A 19,564-nucleotide genomic window follows, 5' to 3' on the forward strand; every position below is an offset into this window, starting at 1 on the left:
CCCTCCCCCCACCCCCTTATCGCTCTTTCATTCACTGGCTAGCTTCTATTTCGCGAAGCGAAGCAAACGTAAGCTGGTCGCCCTGATTACAGGCGGACACAAATCACTCGGCCACCACCCCCACCATCTCCCTTTTATCTCTGATTCCTCTGGCTGCCTCTGGGAGCTGCATTTTTTTCGCGGGAAAAAAGAACGCCCGCGAAAGTGCAAATTCTCAAAAGGGTAGGCAGGGACGGCTGGTAATTTAATCATCGACCGTAATATTACCGTGTTCTCGTTACCGCAATCTCGTAAATCGTATCCGTCGGAATGCCGCAACGCTGACCCCCCTCCTCCCCGTCTCCCCGCATCATCCCCTTTTTCTAGTTCTTCCTCTCTTATTTTATCCCCTCCCCCCAATTCCCCCTTTTGCTCCCCAAATCGACGAAATTAAATTTTCATCCCGACCTCTTCTTTTCTATCCACCCTCTCCCCTCGTCCCGAATTTCCCTCCCTTTTCCTCGCGCTGCTCTTCGTTTCCCTTTTCCCGCCACTCGTATTAAGCTTCCTTTTCACATTTTCTTCTGCTTCCTTCTGCTGACTATCGGTTTGTTTGTTCTGCAGCATCGTGGAGCGCTAAGATTGCTATTTTGTTGTGTACCTCTATTCTATTTCGTGCGGCGGTAATGCGTGTACAGTGAAATGTAGCTGCATCGATCGTGTTTTATCTGCGCGAGTGTACCCCTGCGTAGTATTCATTTGTATTATGCTAACGTGGTGCAGCGTTACGATAGCTAGTGAAGAATGGATTGCAAGTCAGTTGGTGGCTTAATTGCAAACGATGGGTTAGGAGGTATCACCGGAGCAGCTTACGTTCTGGTCAAAAGTATCCAATCGTTTTAAGGGGTAACGCCACGATGATAGGCCAGAAATGTAAGGATAACTTTGCTGGCGATTTTAAAGAAATTTATGAACTTTATTAAAAATGTAACATAAAGTACATTCGATATGAATAAAAAAGCTAGAAAAAATTTGTTCAAATTTTTTTAATAAAAAATAGTGCCAGAATAACCGCACAACAGATACCGATTTTCCATTCGAATGGATACGTTGTTTATTCCGTGTTGGAATTTTTCACGTCCACACCGCTGGACCTAGAACAAAAAGACAAAAAGTTTCGTAATCTACACAGTAAATACTAGAGAAGTGCCCATGATTTTTGGGAAACATTGGAAACTTTCTTTATAAGAAAGTTTCTAGAAAGAAAAGGATTATTTTCAAATGTTCGTCATTCCTTCAAAAATCAATATTTTTATTATTTGACTTTTTGATTTTTCGATTCAGCTGACTTTTACTCACTGTATTTATTAACTTTTAGAATTCACCAGAGACTTCTGAAATGAAAAGTGTTTTCTCCAGGCCATTACCCCTTCTCCTCCACCTCTAATTACATCGACAATAACGAGAGTAGTTAGAGCTTTTCATTATCAGCCGACACTTGGAGTTATCAGTTCCCGTAACGAGCGGACGGATGTTACTCTATCGCGGGGCAATCCTTTTTTATCGCTGGCCACGCGCGAAGATCGATTAGCCTACCAGGGAACAATATAGAGCACATATGTATAGCATGTACCAACCATCTTGATAGCGCACTAAGCAAGAATATTAACCAGGAAGACCAACGAGAATTCATTAATAAAAGAACGTAATGATAGTCTGGAGCCACTGTGCCCCATTAACTGGAACGTTACAGTGATGAATCGTACTCGCGCACTTCCTTTTCCTTCACTTCGTCGATTTAATTTACGAGAACATATTATTTCGCTCGCTCTTCCTTGTTTTATTCAAATAGCTACAGATTAATGCGTGATATTCTAATTTCTCCGAATTAATACTGTTTGCACTCGACGCGCAGAATACACACGTGTTTACAAGGTGTTCCAGAACTATAGGTCCAAAAAGCGCGTAATAGATCTCGTAAGAAGCAATAAATTCATAGTTTATAGTTCTTCATAGTTCTAGAGACATGTTTAGTGAAAAGCTTCTTTAAGGGGTAATGCCACTGTAGAGCTTGGAAAAGCAGCCTGATTTTGAGAATTTTTTATGCGAGTATAGTGAATGGAAGACAAAATCTGTTTGAAGGTCTTTATTGTACATACCTTGAAGTATGATCACAATTTTTTTAAAAAATTCTTAATTAAAAAACACCGGTTTCGCGGCCGGAAAGATTTCTCCTTCAATTGTTATAACAAAAAACCAAACATTTTTGAGTTCTTAACCCTTCGCGGCCACACGGGGTTCACTGTACTTTTACATTTAAAAAATTAAAAAAAAAATTATGATCATGCTTCAAGATATGTACAATAAAGGCCTTCAAACAGATTTTGTATTTCATTCGCTATACTCGCATAAAAAAATCTCAAAATCAGACTGCTTTTGCGGGCTCTACGGTGGCATTACCCCTTAATCCAGCTTTCAATTTCTGTTATAATGTGTCTAATTCAATATTCTCTTTCATCCCTATAAGATGGCACTGTGGAGTCCTCTTCCGTTTCGACATGCGCAATAGACACCTCACTACTTCTCTGTATCCCTACATATTCTTAACATTCTCCTTTTTATCCAGAAGATTTATTCAGAAGAAGCAAAAAATTCTTCGAGTGAAATTAGCAAAATGAATACATATAATTCATAAATATTCTTAATATTTCCATTTTATATACTCTTTATAGTGTGAACGTTCTTGAAGAATTCCGCTGTTGGACAAAGTCCAGAAGATGGAAAACATTCGCGTGGAAACGGGGTAGAAGGTCGTTAGGCGTTACACCGATCTTCCATTGAAATATTTTCAGGATTGCTCAAGAACCGTCGCAGCGACGCCGAGAAGATGGGTATTCGATCGTATTCCGCCGTCTTGAACGTAACGATGTTTCCTGGCAGTGCCTTAGCTCCTTCTATTCCTCGAATCTCATCCGTGACAAATCTCGATCTCGTTTCTCAACCACCTGTGGAAAGTGACGCTTTCCTTCCTCGGACAAAGTCGTAGAAACGACCACTTCCGGCGGGGCTGACGCGCCTTCCAGCCTGCTGATTCTTCCAGATGGGCCATTCCACGCCAGATCGATCACTTTTTGCGCTCGACGCCGAGGGATTTTCGCGAAATTGAAATATAACGAAGTCCCCGCGAAATTAGGGGGGATTTAAGTCATCAGCTTGCTCGTTTCGAATTTCATTAAAATTCTTATCTCTCAGACTACCAACCTTACAGAATTCGTTCTTTTATATTAATCCCCTGGAAGAAGAAGCTCCAAATTTCGCTGCGACTCAGAAAACGAGGCTTGTCGATCGCGGTGGATCGTTCTCATAAAAATTGCCCCGTTTGCCTCGTCACCTTGCTAATTTCGAGTTTCTTTAAAAAAATAAGGAAGAGTGGAGGAATTGTGACTGGTGGGTAAACCCGAACACCGCGATATTCGCTGAATTCGCTTGCCCTGTCCTCCCGCGATATTTTTATATGATGTAATTAGCTATGTTTAGTATTAAGGAAACTGTCACGGCGGAAGGCTACCCGCAACCGCGAAGATAATAGTCGTGAAATGTTTTCGTAGCTTTTCGTATAATTTTACGCTCGAGTATTTTGAGTCTGTAGTGCATTGAACCCATACTACTCAACAAACAGTGGCGGATTTAAGGAAAAACTTTGCACTCAATTTTCTCATCTTTTAACTGGTGCTCCCTGCATTTAATTCGCTACTAAATATATTATTTATTTTATGGATATATTCAAGACTTTAGCAACATTCGAAACACGAACCTTGAAAGTGCTAGGATCTACGAGGACCGAACAATTCGCCACAAACCGTCCAAACAGCCGCAACTTCCGGAGTGCAATTCGGCACAAAGCGGCACAACGTCGCGCATTGAAATTACACAGTGGAGTGCATTAACTGCATTCCCCATCAGGACAGTTGAACGGGACGCGGCAGGCAGGACATCGCGCCAATTAAACGTACTTATCGTGACAATTACACGTAATCTTGATAGCGACTTGACGCCCGAAGTACCTTAAGCTCACCGACGCGACGTTTCAGCCACCATAATCCGTGCTAACGAAGGATTAGGTTAGTTTCGAATCCCTGCACTTTGAACATCCTCGCCTTATCCCCCACACCTTCGACCATGAATTTCGCATCGCCTCGCTGGCTTTGTTTAAACATTGATTGCAACATCACGTGCCTTCGTGCGGCGGCACGCTTCTATGCGACAGTGTATTGAACACAAGCGAAGAATGTCAACGGAATTCGCCGTATTAACTGGAGATGCAGTTAACGAAGCATGTATTTTAATTTTAAATAGGGTAGCTTTTCAGAGTACGACTTGCAATAGGGTAATCTATGCGAGATATTGCTAAACAGGTGTTAAGAGGATGTTCTAAATTCTTTAGTAAGCTGGTTTTTGCAAGCTGGTCATCCATGTGCTTCAATATCGCGAGTCGCAGCATAATTTACTCCATAACACAACAATTAAAGGGAATTAGACAACTAACCTCGTTTGTCAACTAGCCCCGGTCTTTCCTAGAGGAAAAAATGGAAAACGATTTGCATCAAACGTGCGCCAAACTATGTAGATTACTTTTACGGATATTACACGTCATAACTCAAAAACTACCTACACAAAATAGAGCTGCACCCCTCTTTCTGCTAGGTCTTCAATTACACTCCAATAGTAATACTCAAACGCTACCACCTTCAATGAATATCCCCAACGACCGTTGGGATCCCCGCCTATAAAATATTCGACTACCCCCAGCCCCAATAGACGCACAGAAGACGTGTTCGCCGAATTCAAGGGAACCGTGAAACCACGATATCCTCCAGCGCTGAATTCAGGCGAATTCCCAAATAATAAATTATTCTTTACACGCTTATGAGGGAACCATATCCACCCATTACTGGAGGGAAAGCTCCGATACTCGCGGCGGTACCAGACGGAAAGGAACGCGGGGTCCGAGCCGTGTCTGAGCGCTTATAACCACCGAGCTTATTTTCGCGGCGGTACGTGTTCTCCACGAGTGGGTGAGCACACGTAAGAACGGTTTCTAACGGTGCCATCCTGACTCTGGTCACGCACCAAGAGAAAAGGGGAGAAAGGAGAAGGGAAGAGCGGGGGAGAGGAGGTGGGAGAGAGCGAGTGGCATAAGGGTAGAGGTAGAGGGAAGGCGTTGTTAGAAGATAGAATCTCAAGAAACTCGTAAGGGGTAAACGAATCTTTGCGCGGGCCCCCGAGAGTTTCACTATTGCTCCCCACCGCCGAGCCCATCTTTCTCGTTTCCATTTCCACGCTGCGAGCCACCCTAATTACTTCGCGTTCGGGCAGTAACTACTTGTCTAAAATAAAATGGAGCTGCCTGGCACCGGCGAATTTCGCTGGTCATAGAAAAATGGCATCAAAAAGCACCTCAAGGTGTTCGCTCGAACTAGGTACACTGTAAATGCTTTGCGTAAACGAAAATTGAGAGTCGTAGATTAAATAAGGAAAAAAAATATTTTTCGCTTTTTAGTGCATTTTTATTTTTTTGAAGTCGGTTTAATTTTTTTTTAATTTTTATTTTGTATACAAAAAATAAAAATGCACTAAAAAGCGAAAAATAATTTTTTCCCTTATTTAATTTACGACTCTCAATTTTTATATGTATATATATATATTTATGTATATATTGACACAAAATGCTGAAGAGATATTTGGTCATAAATGTTAAGATATAATTATTTTTTAATGTCACTATCGTAGTTTTGTTACCGTTCACATTTCAAACCTTCTTTTGACTACTGTATATGGTACCTCCGCTTAGATACACAGTTCTGTTATAAATAGGTATACGGTAATAGTGGGTGGCTCTAGTGTTAACGGAGGTGTACGTGTAGGCTTTCAAAGGGGTGCTGGACGAGGGGTAAGTTATGCCCGTAGATATGTAAACGAAGGAGCGCAGCTCGTCACAGACCGCAGACGACCACGTAGCGAAAGGGGAGACGTTTTGGCGGCAAATCCGCAGATGCGGGTATCGCTGTTATCTGATTTCTATGATTTGCACGGGCTACCTACGTATGCTTACGGAATACGCGGTAACAACGCTGGCGCCTACGTGGTGCACACTGCACAGTTAACGACCCTTTCTAACGACCGAGAACGGCTACGTGGACACCTCGACGCACGGGACCCTGATTCGGTGTCCCACCGGCGAGGATCTTTCTCTTTGTCGTCCTAGCAGGATGTAACCAACTCGAGACTGCGAGCGGAGCCTACGCTGCGAGCTCGATGTAACGACCTACCTTTGAACAGACATCGTTGGGCTCTCATTAAAACTGACAATTTACAGGATTACATTTGTAAAGCTTTGAGGCAATTAAATCGTTTTGTTGCTGTAACTCGATGTTAAGGAATTGAAGATTCTTCTGTTCTGTTCTTTTTAGGCAGAATGTGTGAGTAGATGTGCTAACAGTGTTTCCCAACCTTTTTTGAAATCCTGATTTCTTTCGCGTGATTTTTGCACAAAAAAATCAGGATTTCAACTTTAAATAGCCGCCATTTTGTTTTAAATTAATATTTCGGAAAATTCCCTCCGTCAATCAGAGGATACATTAATATATTATCGAAATCTTTTTCGTATTTTGATTTTAAATAATCTAGTTCCGAATGGCAGTGCTCACCGCAAAAGCAAATTTTAAAAAGGCTTCTTGCATGTGGGTTGTTATTTTATTATAAACGTAAATATTTTTCCACGAAAAAATTACCAAATGTTCTTTAAATGTTGCTCTTTTAAGTGCAAAAAGTTCTGTAAGAATGTACGCTTCCGCTTTTTCAAAAAAAATTCACAAACATTCACCCCTTTTCGGCCGCCTGACTAAGTATAACCCCTTAACGAAAGGATAAATCTGTTCACTACGTTTAGTGTCAAAAGGCCGTTAGGATATATAATAGTAGATACATAATCTGTATATATAGTATCTTTTTTCATTAATTTACCCAACAGAAAGGAATACCTCTAGCTTAAAGCCTACCAAACCTTAGATTTCAATTTTAATTTCACAAATATTTAATTCTCTCAAAAAAAAATACAAGCAAAATTAAAATACCTATCGTTAATTCATTACAGTGATAACTTACAAACTAAATAACTTTCTCTCTTATTATTTTGTTGCGAAAATAAAATTACTTCGATTCAGTACAACAAGAAACAATGCATTAGGTATCCTAAAACTGTAACTCAACAAGTGACGCGTTCTGCAAAATGCCCACCGATTCTCGCCGATCGTAGGCGTTTAAATCGATTGTGACGCGCAACCGCGTCCCGTTATCGCATGCACGCCACCATTTCTAATCTGACATTCGACCGTGTCACTTGCGAAAATCGGAATGCTCGCAATTAATATTCATTCGTAATTGTTAATTGAACAGCGGATAACCAGCTGCGGGCACGCAGCAACCCCGGAACTCTCTGCCGCGGTCGTCGAGGCCGCAATATAACGTCGCTCGACTCCGCCGAGGGATTCGACCGCTTTACAATTACAATTAACGCCTCTAAACAGATCGAGCCGCCTGTGGCCGTCCATTGCACGTATATACACCCACTGCTTCTGCGCTGGCAAAATATCGAAACGATTATACGAACCACTCTCTAATTTCGCACACCGAGTTCCAATTTTCATTTCTCAACCGTTTTGGTGCTGACAAGGAGAGTGCAATGGCCAGAGGCACACTCAAGATTTCAATTTGGTGGGAGCCGAGTTGAACGGATAAAAATATTTTTAATGCAAATTCAATAAAATTCATCAGGTGATTATATTTTTTTTTTTTAAAAAAAAGCAGTTTTCTTTTCTCTTTTCAAAGCCTCTTTTTGGGGGTGTGCTACGGTCCCCCTCCCCCTCTGGGTACGCCATTGGCACTGACAATAAGGGGTTCGAGTTTTGGCTATTTTACATACAGTTAGTTCATGCTAAGTAGATACGTATAATAATGTGTTCAGCGCACAAATTGTATTACCTACCATTTGGGAGAAAAATCAACTTCGAGTTTGTATCTTTTTGATATTTTGTGTATGGACCTATTTACTTACATTCTGTTTATTCAAGATTACACCAGAGAAAAGGGCAACGATTTTTTTTTAACTTCTTAAAATATGTATAAATCAATACCAAAAAGACTGTTTACCCTATGTGTTAGAGTTTTCTTTAAAATAAACGCCCAAATTTTTTAAGGGAGAATAATATCACTTTAATATCAGCTTCCATGGGAGAATATTACAGCTTGAATGATTTAAATGGAAACACTTGAATGCCTGGATTGATCACGACTGTACGAAACAACCTTCTCGCACAAATCGTTTGGAGGAGAGCCAGCATCCATTTTTCAGTTCACTTTTCAGTCTAAAAAAACAAGCTGAATACAAAGTCAGCCATCGTCGAAAGTAGTTTGCTGACAATTCGTGCGGCGGCCGTGCCTGTTTACTAGAAAGATAGAAAGCTTATTTTTTTCTGTGGTAATAGGCCATGTCTTCGTTCAATTCTACGGATTTTCCGACACGAAACACATTTTCAGAGTTAACATTCTGTCATCATAATTGTACAAATTACTCTTCGTTGCTGAGTTTTAATATTTAATTGGATTGCCTCCATGGACCTTATATATTATTTCCTACTATTACAGTTGTACTAATTGCAATGTTGATAACACGCTGAATGCTCTAGGACCATTTTGCAGTTTCAAATGCATATACCTATTATAATAAATGAGTGAGCTTCCGTGGCGTCCAGTTTTTATTTCTTTATTCCATGGTGCTTCGTGAAATCAGGAAAATAAAAACTGGGCTTAATTATACTATAACAACGTGTTCGTATAATGAAAAGTGTACTTCGTGCGGCACGTACAATGATTAATTCTGTTAAAGTGTAACACATAAAACGATTAATTTTATTAAAGTGTAACGCATATAGTGATTAATTTTGTTAAAGTGGACTTCTTGTATTTCGCCGAAATACTCTGGGGTTAATAAAGTTACATGATAAATGCTTTAATCTGCTCTCTGATATTCTGATCCAGAATTTATGAGACGAGTTTGAAGCAGAATTAAATTATACAGCGCTCGTATTCGTAACTCGTTGCCCCGTCACTTTACACGTATAAATAACGTGGGGTAGAGTCGATAAAAATCAGAAATTCAAAAACGCGTTTGTAGTGTAGATGGAACTTAATAAGTGGAGGGAAATTATTTTTGTGAAATTTAATAATAAGAATTGATAATTCGTAAAAGTAAAAAAGTTGTAATTTCTAGGAAACGAGAACATTGTCGTCCAGTACCGACCAACTATTAAATTAGTAGATTTTTAGGTCTAAATGATTAGCAATGTTAATAAACAGGTATCTAATTACTACAATACAAGATTCTTTTCAAATTTTATTTGTACAAACATCGCAAGTATAATACTTAATTAATATTCATAAATGGGCAACATTTTTATTTAAATAAAATTTCGAATAACGAATAAAAAAATTAACTTTATTCATCGAATAATCTGAAGTTGAAGTAACTTTTATTTGATCCTTATTTAAATAATTTTTTATTTAATTAATTCCCAGCTCTGCTTGTAAATAACACACTGGATAACTTCTTCGTTAAATCCTAGCTTCCTGTTTGTTAGGTTATCATACCTATCCTTATGTACTTTATTTTTCTGCGGGACAAGGTAGAAGGAAGGCTAAATGAACATCTTATAAATTAATCTGAGTTGCTAACAGATTGAACTTACAGATAAGAAAAATTTATAGATAATATACATAATAGAAGAAAATCATTCACTCACGTAAGAAACAAAAGATTAGCTTTAAAAAATAACTTTTAACCCACTGGATATCAACGTATACGTTTAATGCCTCAGAACATCGAGAGCAATGGAGTAAACGATATCACCCCGGAATAGGTTATAGAGAATTGTGATTCTCATTTGTTAATACAAATAAAGTGCTAATATCTGGTAGAAGAAGGGAGAACCAGCTTTGGTCGGTACTGCACGGCTCTCCCCTAATCTTTTAGAAAGCTGTACTTTTGAAGCAATTACGATATCGCTCAGATACACAGGGAAAATCGATAATCGTTTGTTCCTAATTTCATCGACAAAACTGAGACGGCACGACAACGAAATCTCATCAAATTTATTAATTCCACGAAAGAGAAATGTTAATCAAATTTTACGGGTTAAATCTGTCGTGGCTTGTTTATGCCCGCATAAACCAGTCCAATTATCGTGAAAGCTTTAAGCGTGCCCGCCTAGTGGATTACCTTTGCACGTGAGCGTACTCGAAGAGCGTGCTTCTCACGTCGATACGTTGGAATCTCGCCAAATCTAATTTCAAAACTAAAAATCATGTATACCCCCTTTGACGCGATAGTTATTTCAAAAAACAGAAAAAGAGGCCTACCTCGGAGCACACCGCTCTAGTCGCTGAAAACTCTCGCGCATCGTTTCAGTTCCACCCTCCCTATGTTTGTCTACTTAATTACTCTAAAAGCTATAAAAGTTCTCTCAGTAATTAAACAATTTTCGCACGTGCTACCTTGCAACCCCTTCACGCAACAATTTCACTTTTACCCAATATCCAAACCAAAACGAAAAACAGTCACCCCTGAAGAACTATTTTACACTTTTCAAGTGTCTAAATCAGCTCCCTTCCTCCTCAAAAGAAAAAAAAACAAAAATTTCCTTGAAATACTATGATAGTTTGCAGAGCCACGATAGGTATAACGAGACGACACGTTTCTACCTGTCTGCTGAATAATATTGGTCCAATGATTCCGTGCAGGGGGGGTTGATTCGAACAGCGCGGGGTTCCTTTAACGTTTGATGACCCGGAGCTCTTCTTCGCCGTGGGATCGTCAACATGATTAAACCATTCCACGGACCAATATTCTCCGGGAGCAAATTTGCCCGGGCAACAGTTTTGCATTCCAAATCGTCGGGGGGGGCTGACTTGCCGCGTAATGTAGGCCCGCCGTCGTGTAAACCCAGCATAATGAAATCCGTGCCATTAGGCCGGCCAATGGGGTAAATTCTCCTGGTCGCGCAAACGTCGGTTTCCCGCTGGCCTGCTGCGAGCCACCCCGTTTCCCCCATTCGATTTCGAATCGAAATCGAATAGAGCCGTGCTTCTCGACAATGCCCCGGAAAATTCACTCTGCGTGGCCACGTGTATACGTGTTACGTGTTATCGCGCACCCTTCCCGGCGATGAAACGAACGCGCCAGAGGATCCACGGGAACGCCTGTTTCTTCGTCGCCTGAAAGTGTGCGCGCGTTACACACCGTACCGGGGCGAGGGGGGATGTAACTTGTTTACCTTTTCCCTTCGTCCATCGATCCACTTCCCTTCTCCTCGGCCTTTCTTCGCCACGTAATTCGATTTCGACGCGATAGCATGCTTCGTTTTTAAATAAGACTGGGTGCTTGTTGGTTTTATTCTGTCTTCCAATGTTCGTGTAGTTCGAGTATTCGAAAATTATAGGTGTAGGAATACCGGTGTACGTATTGAGCGATGATATTCAAATGCCTACTCTTACAGGCATTGGGGGCAAATAATGTATTTCAATAGGCTGTACTGATGATAAAAAATAGGAACATTAATTTTTTTTTTAATTTTTTCAATATGGGTTAGCCCGTTTTTGCTACCAATGCCTCATAGTATTAGTAGAATACGATGGATTAATCAAGTACTTTAAGGATTTTTGTGATCCTGAAGTATGATGCAGTCCACGTGAAATTAGTGGGGGTTTATGCTCAGAGCATATACTACTGGAGGTCTCATTGCCTCGTGTCTCCTGTCCTCGAAACTGTCGCCAACATCACGCGAGAGAGAAAGACATGTGCGAGCTGCTGCGAGTGAGAGGTGTACACCGGCGCATGCGCATTGCGAGCGGTTGGGACTCCCTCGTTCTACCTATCTCTCGCTCGCTTCATCGAGAAAGTATCTCTTTCTCTCTCGCACGATGTTGGCGACAGTTTCGAGCTCTCTATATGCTCTAAGGGTTTATGCTTAGTGGTACGGAAATACAGAGCAGAGCCAGTCAATCTCTCATAAAAAACGAGCTTCCCATAAATGTTAATTTGGACATTCAATGCAATCAAAGCTTTGACATATTTGTGAAAGACGATAAATTAATTAATAATGTAAAATGCACTAAGACATACACATTTGTCAAACAAGTAGTTGCGTTTTGTACCACTGTCCTCTGAAAAGTATCTACTATATTTTTTCACCACAAACCTGAAGCTTTATTCATTCTGAGGTATTCTGTTTCTAAACAGTTCGCCGCGTAAACGAAACCCCTCGATGCTCGATCCGCAGAAAACAAAAAACACCAACTTCCCCTCCTCCACTTAATATCAATTAAACTAAAAACGAAGCGCGGCGAACGAAAAACCGGCTTCGAGGAAACTGCGTTACGGGCGCGCAGGTTCCGGCCATTTCCACTCCGTATTTCGCATTCTCTTTGCGCTCCACCGCTTTGATTCCTCTCTAATTTCGAACGCCGAATGCGTTCATCAACGCATCCCACTTGGTTGACCGTTCGCCAGTGTTCATAGGGCTGCCATTTAGATTGCAAAGCGCGCGAGTGCGCGAAGTTAGAGATTGGCGGCGGCACGACAAGGGATCCCGCTGCCCGGGCGATCGAGCAATCCGATGATCGTGCCCTAATCGAATTAAACTGGCCGGTTGTACCCGTGTTTACGATGGGCTGACTCGTCGGTTTGGATTTGCAGCGTTCGCGCGATAATGGCCGCATACTCGGCGCCCATTGACCACCCTTACGCGGAGCACCGGCGAAAGGCCTGGGGCCTCGCGTTTCTCATCGATCTCTGTTATCGTCCGATGGAAACCACGCCGCTCGGGCGTTCCACGGGGCCCCGTTTGCCTTGAGTAATCTTCAGCCACCGGGACTGCGCGGAAAAGTTCTGCAACAGCCACCGAAGACACTAAAATAGATCACTTCGCGGGGGAAAGATCGATGGAGCCAATACGCTGCAATCGATGATCCAAGGGGGAATTTGATTATCGAAAGGGTGGAAAATTTTCAACGTCATTTTGGCACCGAGTGTATTGCGAAACCTCCAAAGGCTTTGCTGAATACTTCCCTGAGCTATTGGACCCCTAATCCATTAATGGCATCAATTAAATATGTTACGTAGCTTCCAAAAACTACTCTGAACACTTCTCTGAACTATCCCTCCCTAAACACTAGTATGCTAGTATATAACACCTTCACTCTCGGCTGCCTTTACTAGTATATTTATTTACCCTTATTAGGTACCTACTCCCTCAACAGCGCATCTAGTGGCACGACCTAATGTCAGCCCTTTCTAAATATCCTGACCGCGTTGCGGCAGGACGATAAACTCCGTACAAATGATCGAGATTAATAGAACGAGCCCTTGAGCCCCTTATACGATACTATCGATCCCGGCCACGACTACGAGACACACGAAGCGCCTCCCCACGGGATCGTAAATTCACGTCGAAGATTTACTTACTTAGCTGGACACTGGTCGGCAACGAATCTCGCGTGCCTCGCTGCCAGTAAAACCTTACGTAGGAATATTTAAGGTTAAACGCCGCACGTCCGTTTTCTCATTAACGGGTGGACAGCCAGGATTACGCGTACCCTGCCCCCCCCCCCCCGCCCTGACAGAATAACACAGTGTGTCACAAACTGCGGAGCGGGGTCTTTAAATAAATGTACTTTAAGTAGTTACGTATGCCGTGTGCTAGGCTTCTGAAGGCAATCGAGATTTCCTGTTTGTTATTTGCTCTTCGAGTTCACAACTGGCTCGATTAATTCGGAAGGGGAACAATTTCCAAGGATTCTAGCCTTTGTTAATAAGGCGAAACTTGAAACTGAAACATTTTGGAACTACTGACTTTAAAACTACATAGGTGTTTGTGTCGAGATTACTCGAATTATTCGTATTTGGAATTATTCAAATTATTTGTATTCGAAATTGTTCGAATTATTTGTATTCGAAATTGTTCAAATTATTTGTATTCGAAAATATTCGAATTATTCGCATTCAAAATTATCAAATTATTCGTATTCAAAGCTATTCGAATTATTCGTATTCAAAGCTATTCGAAATTATTCGTATTCGAAGTTATTCGAATTATTCGTATTCGAAGTTATTCGAATTATTCGTATTCGAAGTTATTCGAATTATTCGTATTCGAAGTTATTCGAATTATTCGTATTCGAAGTTATTCGAATTATTCGTATTCGAAGTTCTTCGAATTATTCGAATATTCGGATATTCGAATACTAACAGCTTTAGTATAAACCACGTTTTTCTGGATATCTACTAGCGCACGTCTGGTGGTACTAATGTATGTAATGTATCACGATCACTGATTACCTACTGATTACCAATTATAGAACTTTTTAATTCGAGAGTAAAGGGTATGGAGAAACGAAGGAAGAGGGAGTGCACGTAACGATAGATACAGTGGAGACACCGATTCCACAGTAGCAGCAAACTTAATTTTCTTCGTCAGCTAGACAGAAGTCCTTTCCCCGGATTCTTCGGTGTGTACACCCTTCCTGCCAGTCTACCCCCGCAACCGCTTCCTTTTGGCAATCAAACGAGCAAGAAACGCTGCGGCTTCCGGCAGCTGGTTCTTCGTGGGCAGAACTTGCTCCTTCAAAGTTTGTCTCGCGTCGCCACCGCGCACGGTCGTAGCCTTGGGAAATTCAGAGAAATTTTCATGAAACTTATTAAGCACATGGAGAAAGTTGTTTGGCCCTGTTCACTGCTTTCGTGAGCAAAGCACTGTAACTTTCGAAAAACAGTTTCCCCTGCGCTGTGCCAGTGAACCCCAAACCTTTGTTCTCCCTGATATAACGTCAATTAAAGACGCAACTATCGAGGACGTAGTACACACTTGGTAAAGGGATTTAACCAGTAGAAATATACTTAAGTTTATTTAACAAGCGCGAATTGCATGCGTTTGTGACTTTGTGACTTTTTTCTGCTGCAAACATTTAGGAAATTACGAATTACTAATGTAAGATTGAAGGAGTTCAGTTTTATTAATTCCCTTGCTGAAACAATAATGCAAAGCAGTAATAGATTCGACTGAATGTGGAAAGGACCATTTTGAATATACCTAATCGCTAAGGTTCGCAGGATAATAGACAATTATTAGATGGAGGGTGAGGTGACGACATAGTTAAAGGGTTAGATCATTGGGATATTTATTTCACATTCAGTTGTCCATATAAAACTATAGTCTTGTTACGCTCCTTCAACAAACTCTAAACACCATTGTAATTTTATTTAAATATTTATTTGATACAGTAATGGTCCCAATTTCTTCAACAGAACCAACCAACCCCATTACACACCCCGCTAATGACAACAGCATTTAATTTAAGCTTGAAACCCAACACCTACATAATCCAATTTCCATTAATAATACAACACTTTCACAATTTCCCTTCCACTGTCACTCCCATTGCCAGCATGACTAATCAAACTCAACCGCTAAATTTTCCTCTTCTCATAGTCGTAAACCTACTAAATTCTACAACATTACTAGGAGTACCACATACAACTATTTCTATTGTTTCGCACTTAAAACTCTGGTTTCATAGCATGCATAGTAATCGCCCGCCGCTCCCATTAATATATTCCATTTAAACAGCGATCCTAGCCAGCAACATTGTAAACCCCGGTGCCAGAGAACGGTTCCCCGTGTCCGCAGTTCCATCCATTCCTTCGCTCGCGCAACAATTTCCAGCAAGAGCGTTCGTAAATATTTATTGGCGATAATCGCCTGAAAGGTTCCCTTAGCGTGTATTTGCCACACCACACAACGCCGTGGTAAATATAATAGCGAGCCGTCCCACGTGCTCCATAGATAGCGACGTCTCGGTGGCTCTTACGCCACTGTACATACACCCTCTCTTCCTTCTACATACATTGCTACAAACTGCACGCGTTATAAGACGGGCGTACACTGTACCCGTGGATGTTTGTCCGTGTCCTTGTGCTACAGACTCGCTCTATGTACATACACGACTTAGCTCGAGGAGTTTGCTAGCGTTCTTGCTTGCATTTGCCTAACCGCGTTAACGGATCCTGATCCAAATATCAGCCACCCGTACCCCGAAGGGCGCTCAGCCGAAAGCTTCCTCAACTGGATCGTGCCAAGAACTGCAACCACCTTTTGTGTCGTTCAGCTCCCCTCGGAAGACAGGAGGGTCCTGCGGGAGGGTTCAGCAGTGGCTTTAAAAGCTTTTGCAAAAGGCTTGCGCAAGGTGCTATCGTGTTTTAAATAAAATGTTTCGCGTTACTGAATTTTATGCACGTCGCTGGAGAATTGTTACGATGCCTACCTACGCGCCATTGCTTCTGGTCGAAAATACAATCTTCGAAATTGTTTGTGAGGAGATTCGTTAATGTTTAACTTTAAACCGTGGATGACTTGGTAGCTGAACATGTGATGGATAGCTTGTCTGATTTAATCAATCATGTAATTAATTCATATACCTATGTAGATTTCAGAATAAGCTGTTATGTTAGGTACAAAGTTCCTATTATTTTTGAGAAAGTAATCTAGACTTATTACTTATCTATACTTATATAATCGTTGTGTCACTGATTCATCACCGTCCAGCCCAAACCGCTGACCCTGGAAACATGAAATTCGGAGGGTATATTGATTTTGTGAAGTAGGTGCTGGATAAGAAGGGATTTTCTGAAATTCCAACCCGAAGGGGGTAAAAACGGGTGAAATATGTTTTCTAGGTTTCCTTATTGTTTCTTAGGCCCGATTAGATATCAACTTAGTTTTTACTTCGAGAGGTTACCCACATAAATTTGCACATTAGTGTGTTGTGTAATTTTACGAATGTATGATTTACGTTTGCAGTGAAACAATAAGTAAATTAACATTTTCTGGTCCCTGTTGCAGATGAGTGGCAAACGAACTAGGAGCTTCAAGTGCGCGGTTCACCATCGTGACCGTGAGGTTTGCTCGGAAAACGATTTTCATCTCCTCGTGCAGGAACCTCCTCTTTTTCACAGGTATGAATTACCAAGGCAATTATATTTCGTTATCAATGACGTCAGTTCTATCCAAGAATAACGTAAAAGCACATTTTAATGAACAACAATTTTACAGCAAATTTTAGCACGCTATTGTATAATAAGAAATAGGCAGGTATTGACCAACATGCCACTATTACTTTTTAATATTGAAGTGCGTCACAGGTCATTGCTTAATCTTCACTTGGCGGATGCAGGGGTTATTTGAAGCCATCCTGTACGTTAGTATCGTGTTTTTAAAAAAATCAGGATACAGTATTTCTTCGCTAAGAACTCGGGTTGGCCTACACGTTAAGAAGCACATTACAAAACCAACAGGCTTTATTCTCGGAGAAAATCGATTCCAGAAATTCATCAAGTACGTATAGACTTGATTAAAAATCGTTTCCATAATCAAAACCGTAAATCCCTCATTTTCAAATTTCGAATCATTTTTACGCAAAGGATTGGGGTTTGTCGATTTTTAAAAGCCGGATTTAAAATCCGGATTTTTTGTATAAATTTATAACATTCGAAAACCGGGTTTTAAATTAAAAATAAACGGTTTTATAAGTAGAATTAATATGTAAAAACGTTAACATTTTTACTTGAAATTGCCTCGGATACAAGCATATTGTAGTAGGTTACAGTTTACTGTAAAACTAATCTTCATTAGATCATATATTTGCTGAAGAAAAATACTAAATAAAATATAGATTAATAATTTCTATTTTATACTGATTTTAGTTATTTTAGTTTTTTCTTTCATTTGCATTTCTATGCAGTGTATTGTATTGTGTCATATTTTTATAGATCCATAAATATTAAATGAACTAAAAAATTGTACAGATTTGCAAGTATTTCAGATTAAAATTTTTTTTATTTATTTGATTTTGTATAAATAGAGTATATTTTATTTTGTTATATTTTTGTAATTCCATAAATATTAAAAAAAGTGAAAATTTTAAAATAACTACAAATATATATTTTGTATTTTAATTATATTTTTGCGAGAATTCGAAAACCAGTTCAATCTGTTTTTGAGGAATACTATAATTCCAAAAGCGTTTTTTTCAAAAGGCGGTTTTTGCATAAACCCTAGCAAGGATCCATTTCCCCCGAAATTCTCAAAATCAAGTTTTCCTCATACGAAGCCCGAAAAACAAATATTCCGCATTTTCAATTTTTGTTCCCTTAAACTGTGAACAATCGCCCCTTTGCTATTGTACCACCAATGACCCAAGTACCACTCTGTATGATGCTGATACCAAATGCCTCGTAGCTTTCTGAGCAAGAGAAGATATCCGAGTGCAAGTCAGATTAATTTTGAAGAAAAAGCTCGGCAAGGTGAAGCCTGATAAAGGCTATCCGTCAACGACGCGACGTTAAAAGGCGAGCGTAGGAAGCGGAAAGCGGCTGAGGCAAAGTAGAGGAGCAGGTGGGACGACGGCAAAGAGAAGTAGAAGGTCCCGCATTTTATTATTCCGCTGAAACATCCGACGACAGTGACGTCGAGGACCGTTCCTACAGAATTTCTGTTCTGCAATTTTATGCCTCGCATCGTTACCCATGCGAGAGAACCTCGGGAAAGTAGCGACGTATACACGCGATGACCTGTGAAACATCAACGTCTTCCTGCTTACTACTGCACACCCCCTCCTCGGCGTGACGCTCCACTGTCTTTTTCGGTTGCTACTCCGTTGCCCCCCGTTGCTTCTATTCTACGGAGCGAGCGAACGCGTTTTCCAGCCAATGCTTAGCCTTTAGAGACTCGGCTTCACAGTTTGCTTAAAATATTTCCTTGATTATACACAGCTGCCATTCTTTCACTCGATGCCCCTTCCCTAGACGGGGAAGGGAACATCGATAAATTTTAGAGGCGGAGGGACTATTCTGTTTAATTTTAACGCGGCTCGATTCTTTTCCTTCGAATCGTTGAAACGCGCATAAATCAACGAGTTTCATTTTTATGTAGAAAGTTAGTTCGGTCAGAAAATGGCCCTGGCAATCGACGCTGCTATAAAGTTAAAGAAAAACAAAATTTAGTTTAGTGCATTTATTATAAATTGCCTGATAAGGTTAGAAGCTTCTCCTTCGAAGCAAGTCTCTATCAAAGTGTTAATCGGGCACGTCAGCTGGGATTTGTGCGCATGGAACAAGATATTCGATTCATAACCAGGGACATTCCAGTCGACGACAGTCCCCGGGGTGCGTGGCAGCGAAATTAATCGATTTTTCCTCCCGTGAGCAACCCGATAAGATTAATAGGCAGGGGTATGTATCAAGGATCGAGGAGGCGCCGGGTCTCCCGAGCGTAGTCGATTCGACTTGTTTCTGGGTGCCATTCATAAATAATTCATCGTATCGTCGGCGCAGGAGATCAGAAGGGGAAACGCGAGAAAAACGAACGCGCGGTGGGAGGGAGGAAACCAGAGTAACAGGAACAAGAAAAGACGCGACAAA

General features: G+C 40.9%; 1 protein-coding gene across 1 annotated transcript in view; it reads left to right on the forward strand.

Moving 5' to 3' along the window:
* The window catches only part of Stet (stem cell tumor), a 432,571-nt gene that overhangs the window by 266,215 nt on the left and 146,792 nt on the right, over positions 1-19,564 (forward strand). The window contains exon 5 of the mRNA XM_076815164.1: positions 16,989-17,101. Within this exon, the coding sequence (XP_076671279.1) occupies positions 16,989-17,101 (113 nt within the window). The remainder of the gene's footprint in view (positions 1-16,988; positions 17,102-19,564) is intronic.

Source organism: Andrena cerasifolii, chromosome 6 (assembly GCF_050908995.1).
Source record: "Andrena cerasifolii isolate SP2316 chromosome 6, iyAndCera1_principal, whole genome shotgun sequence".
Taxonomy (NCBI): domain Eukaryota; kingdom Metazoa; phylum Arthropoda; class Insecta; order Hymenoptera; family Andrenidae; genus Andrena; species Andrena cerasifolii.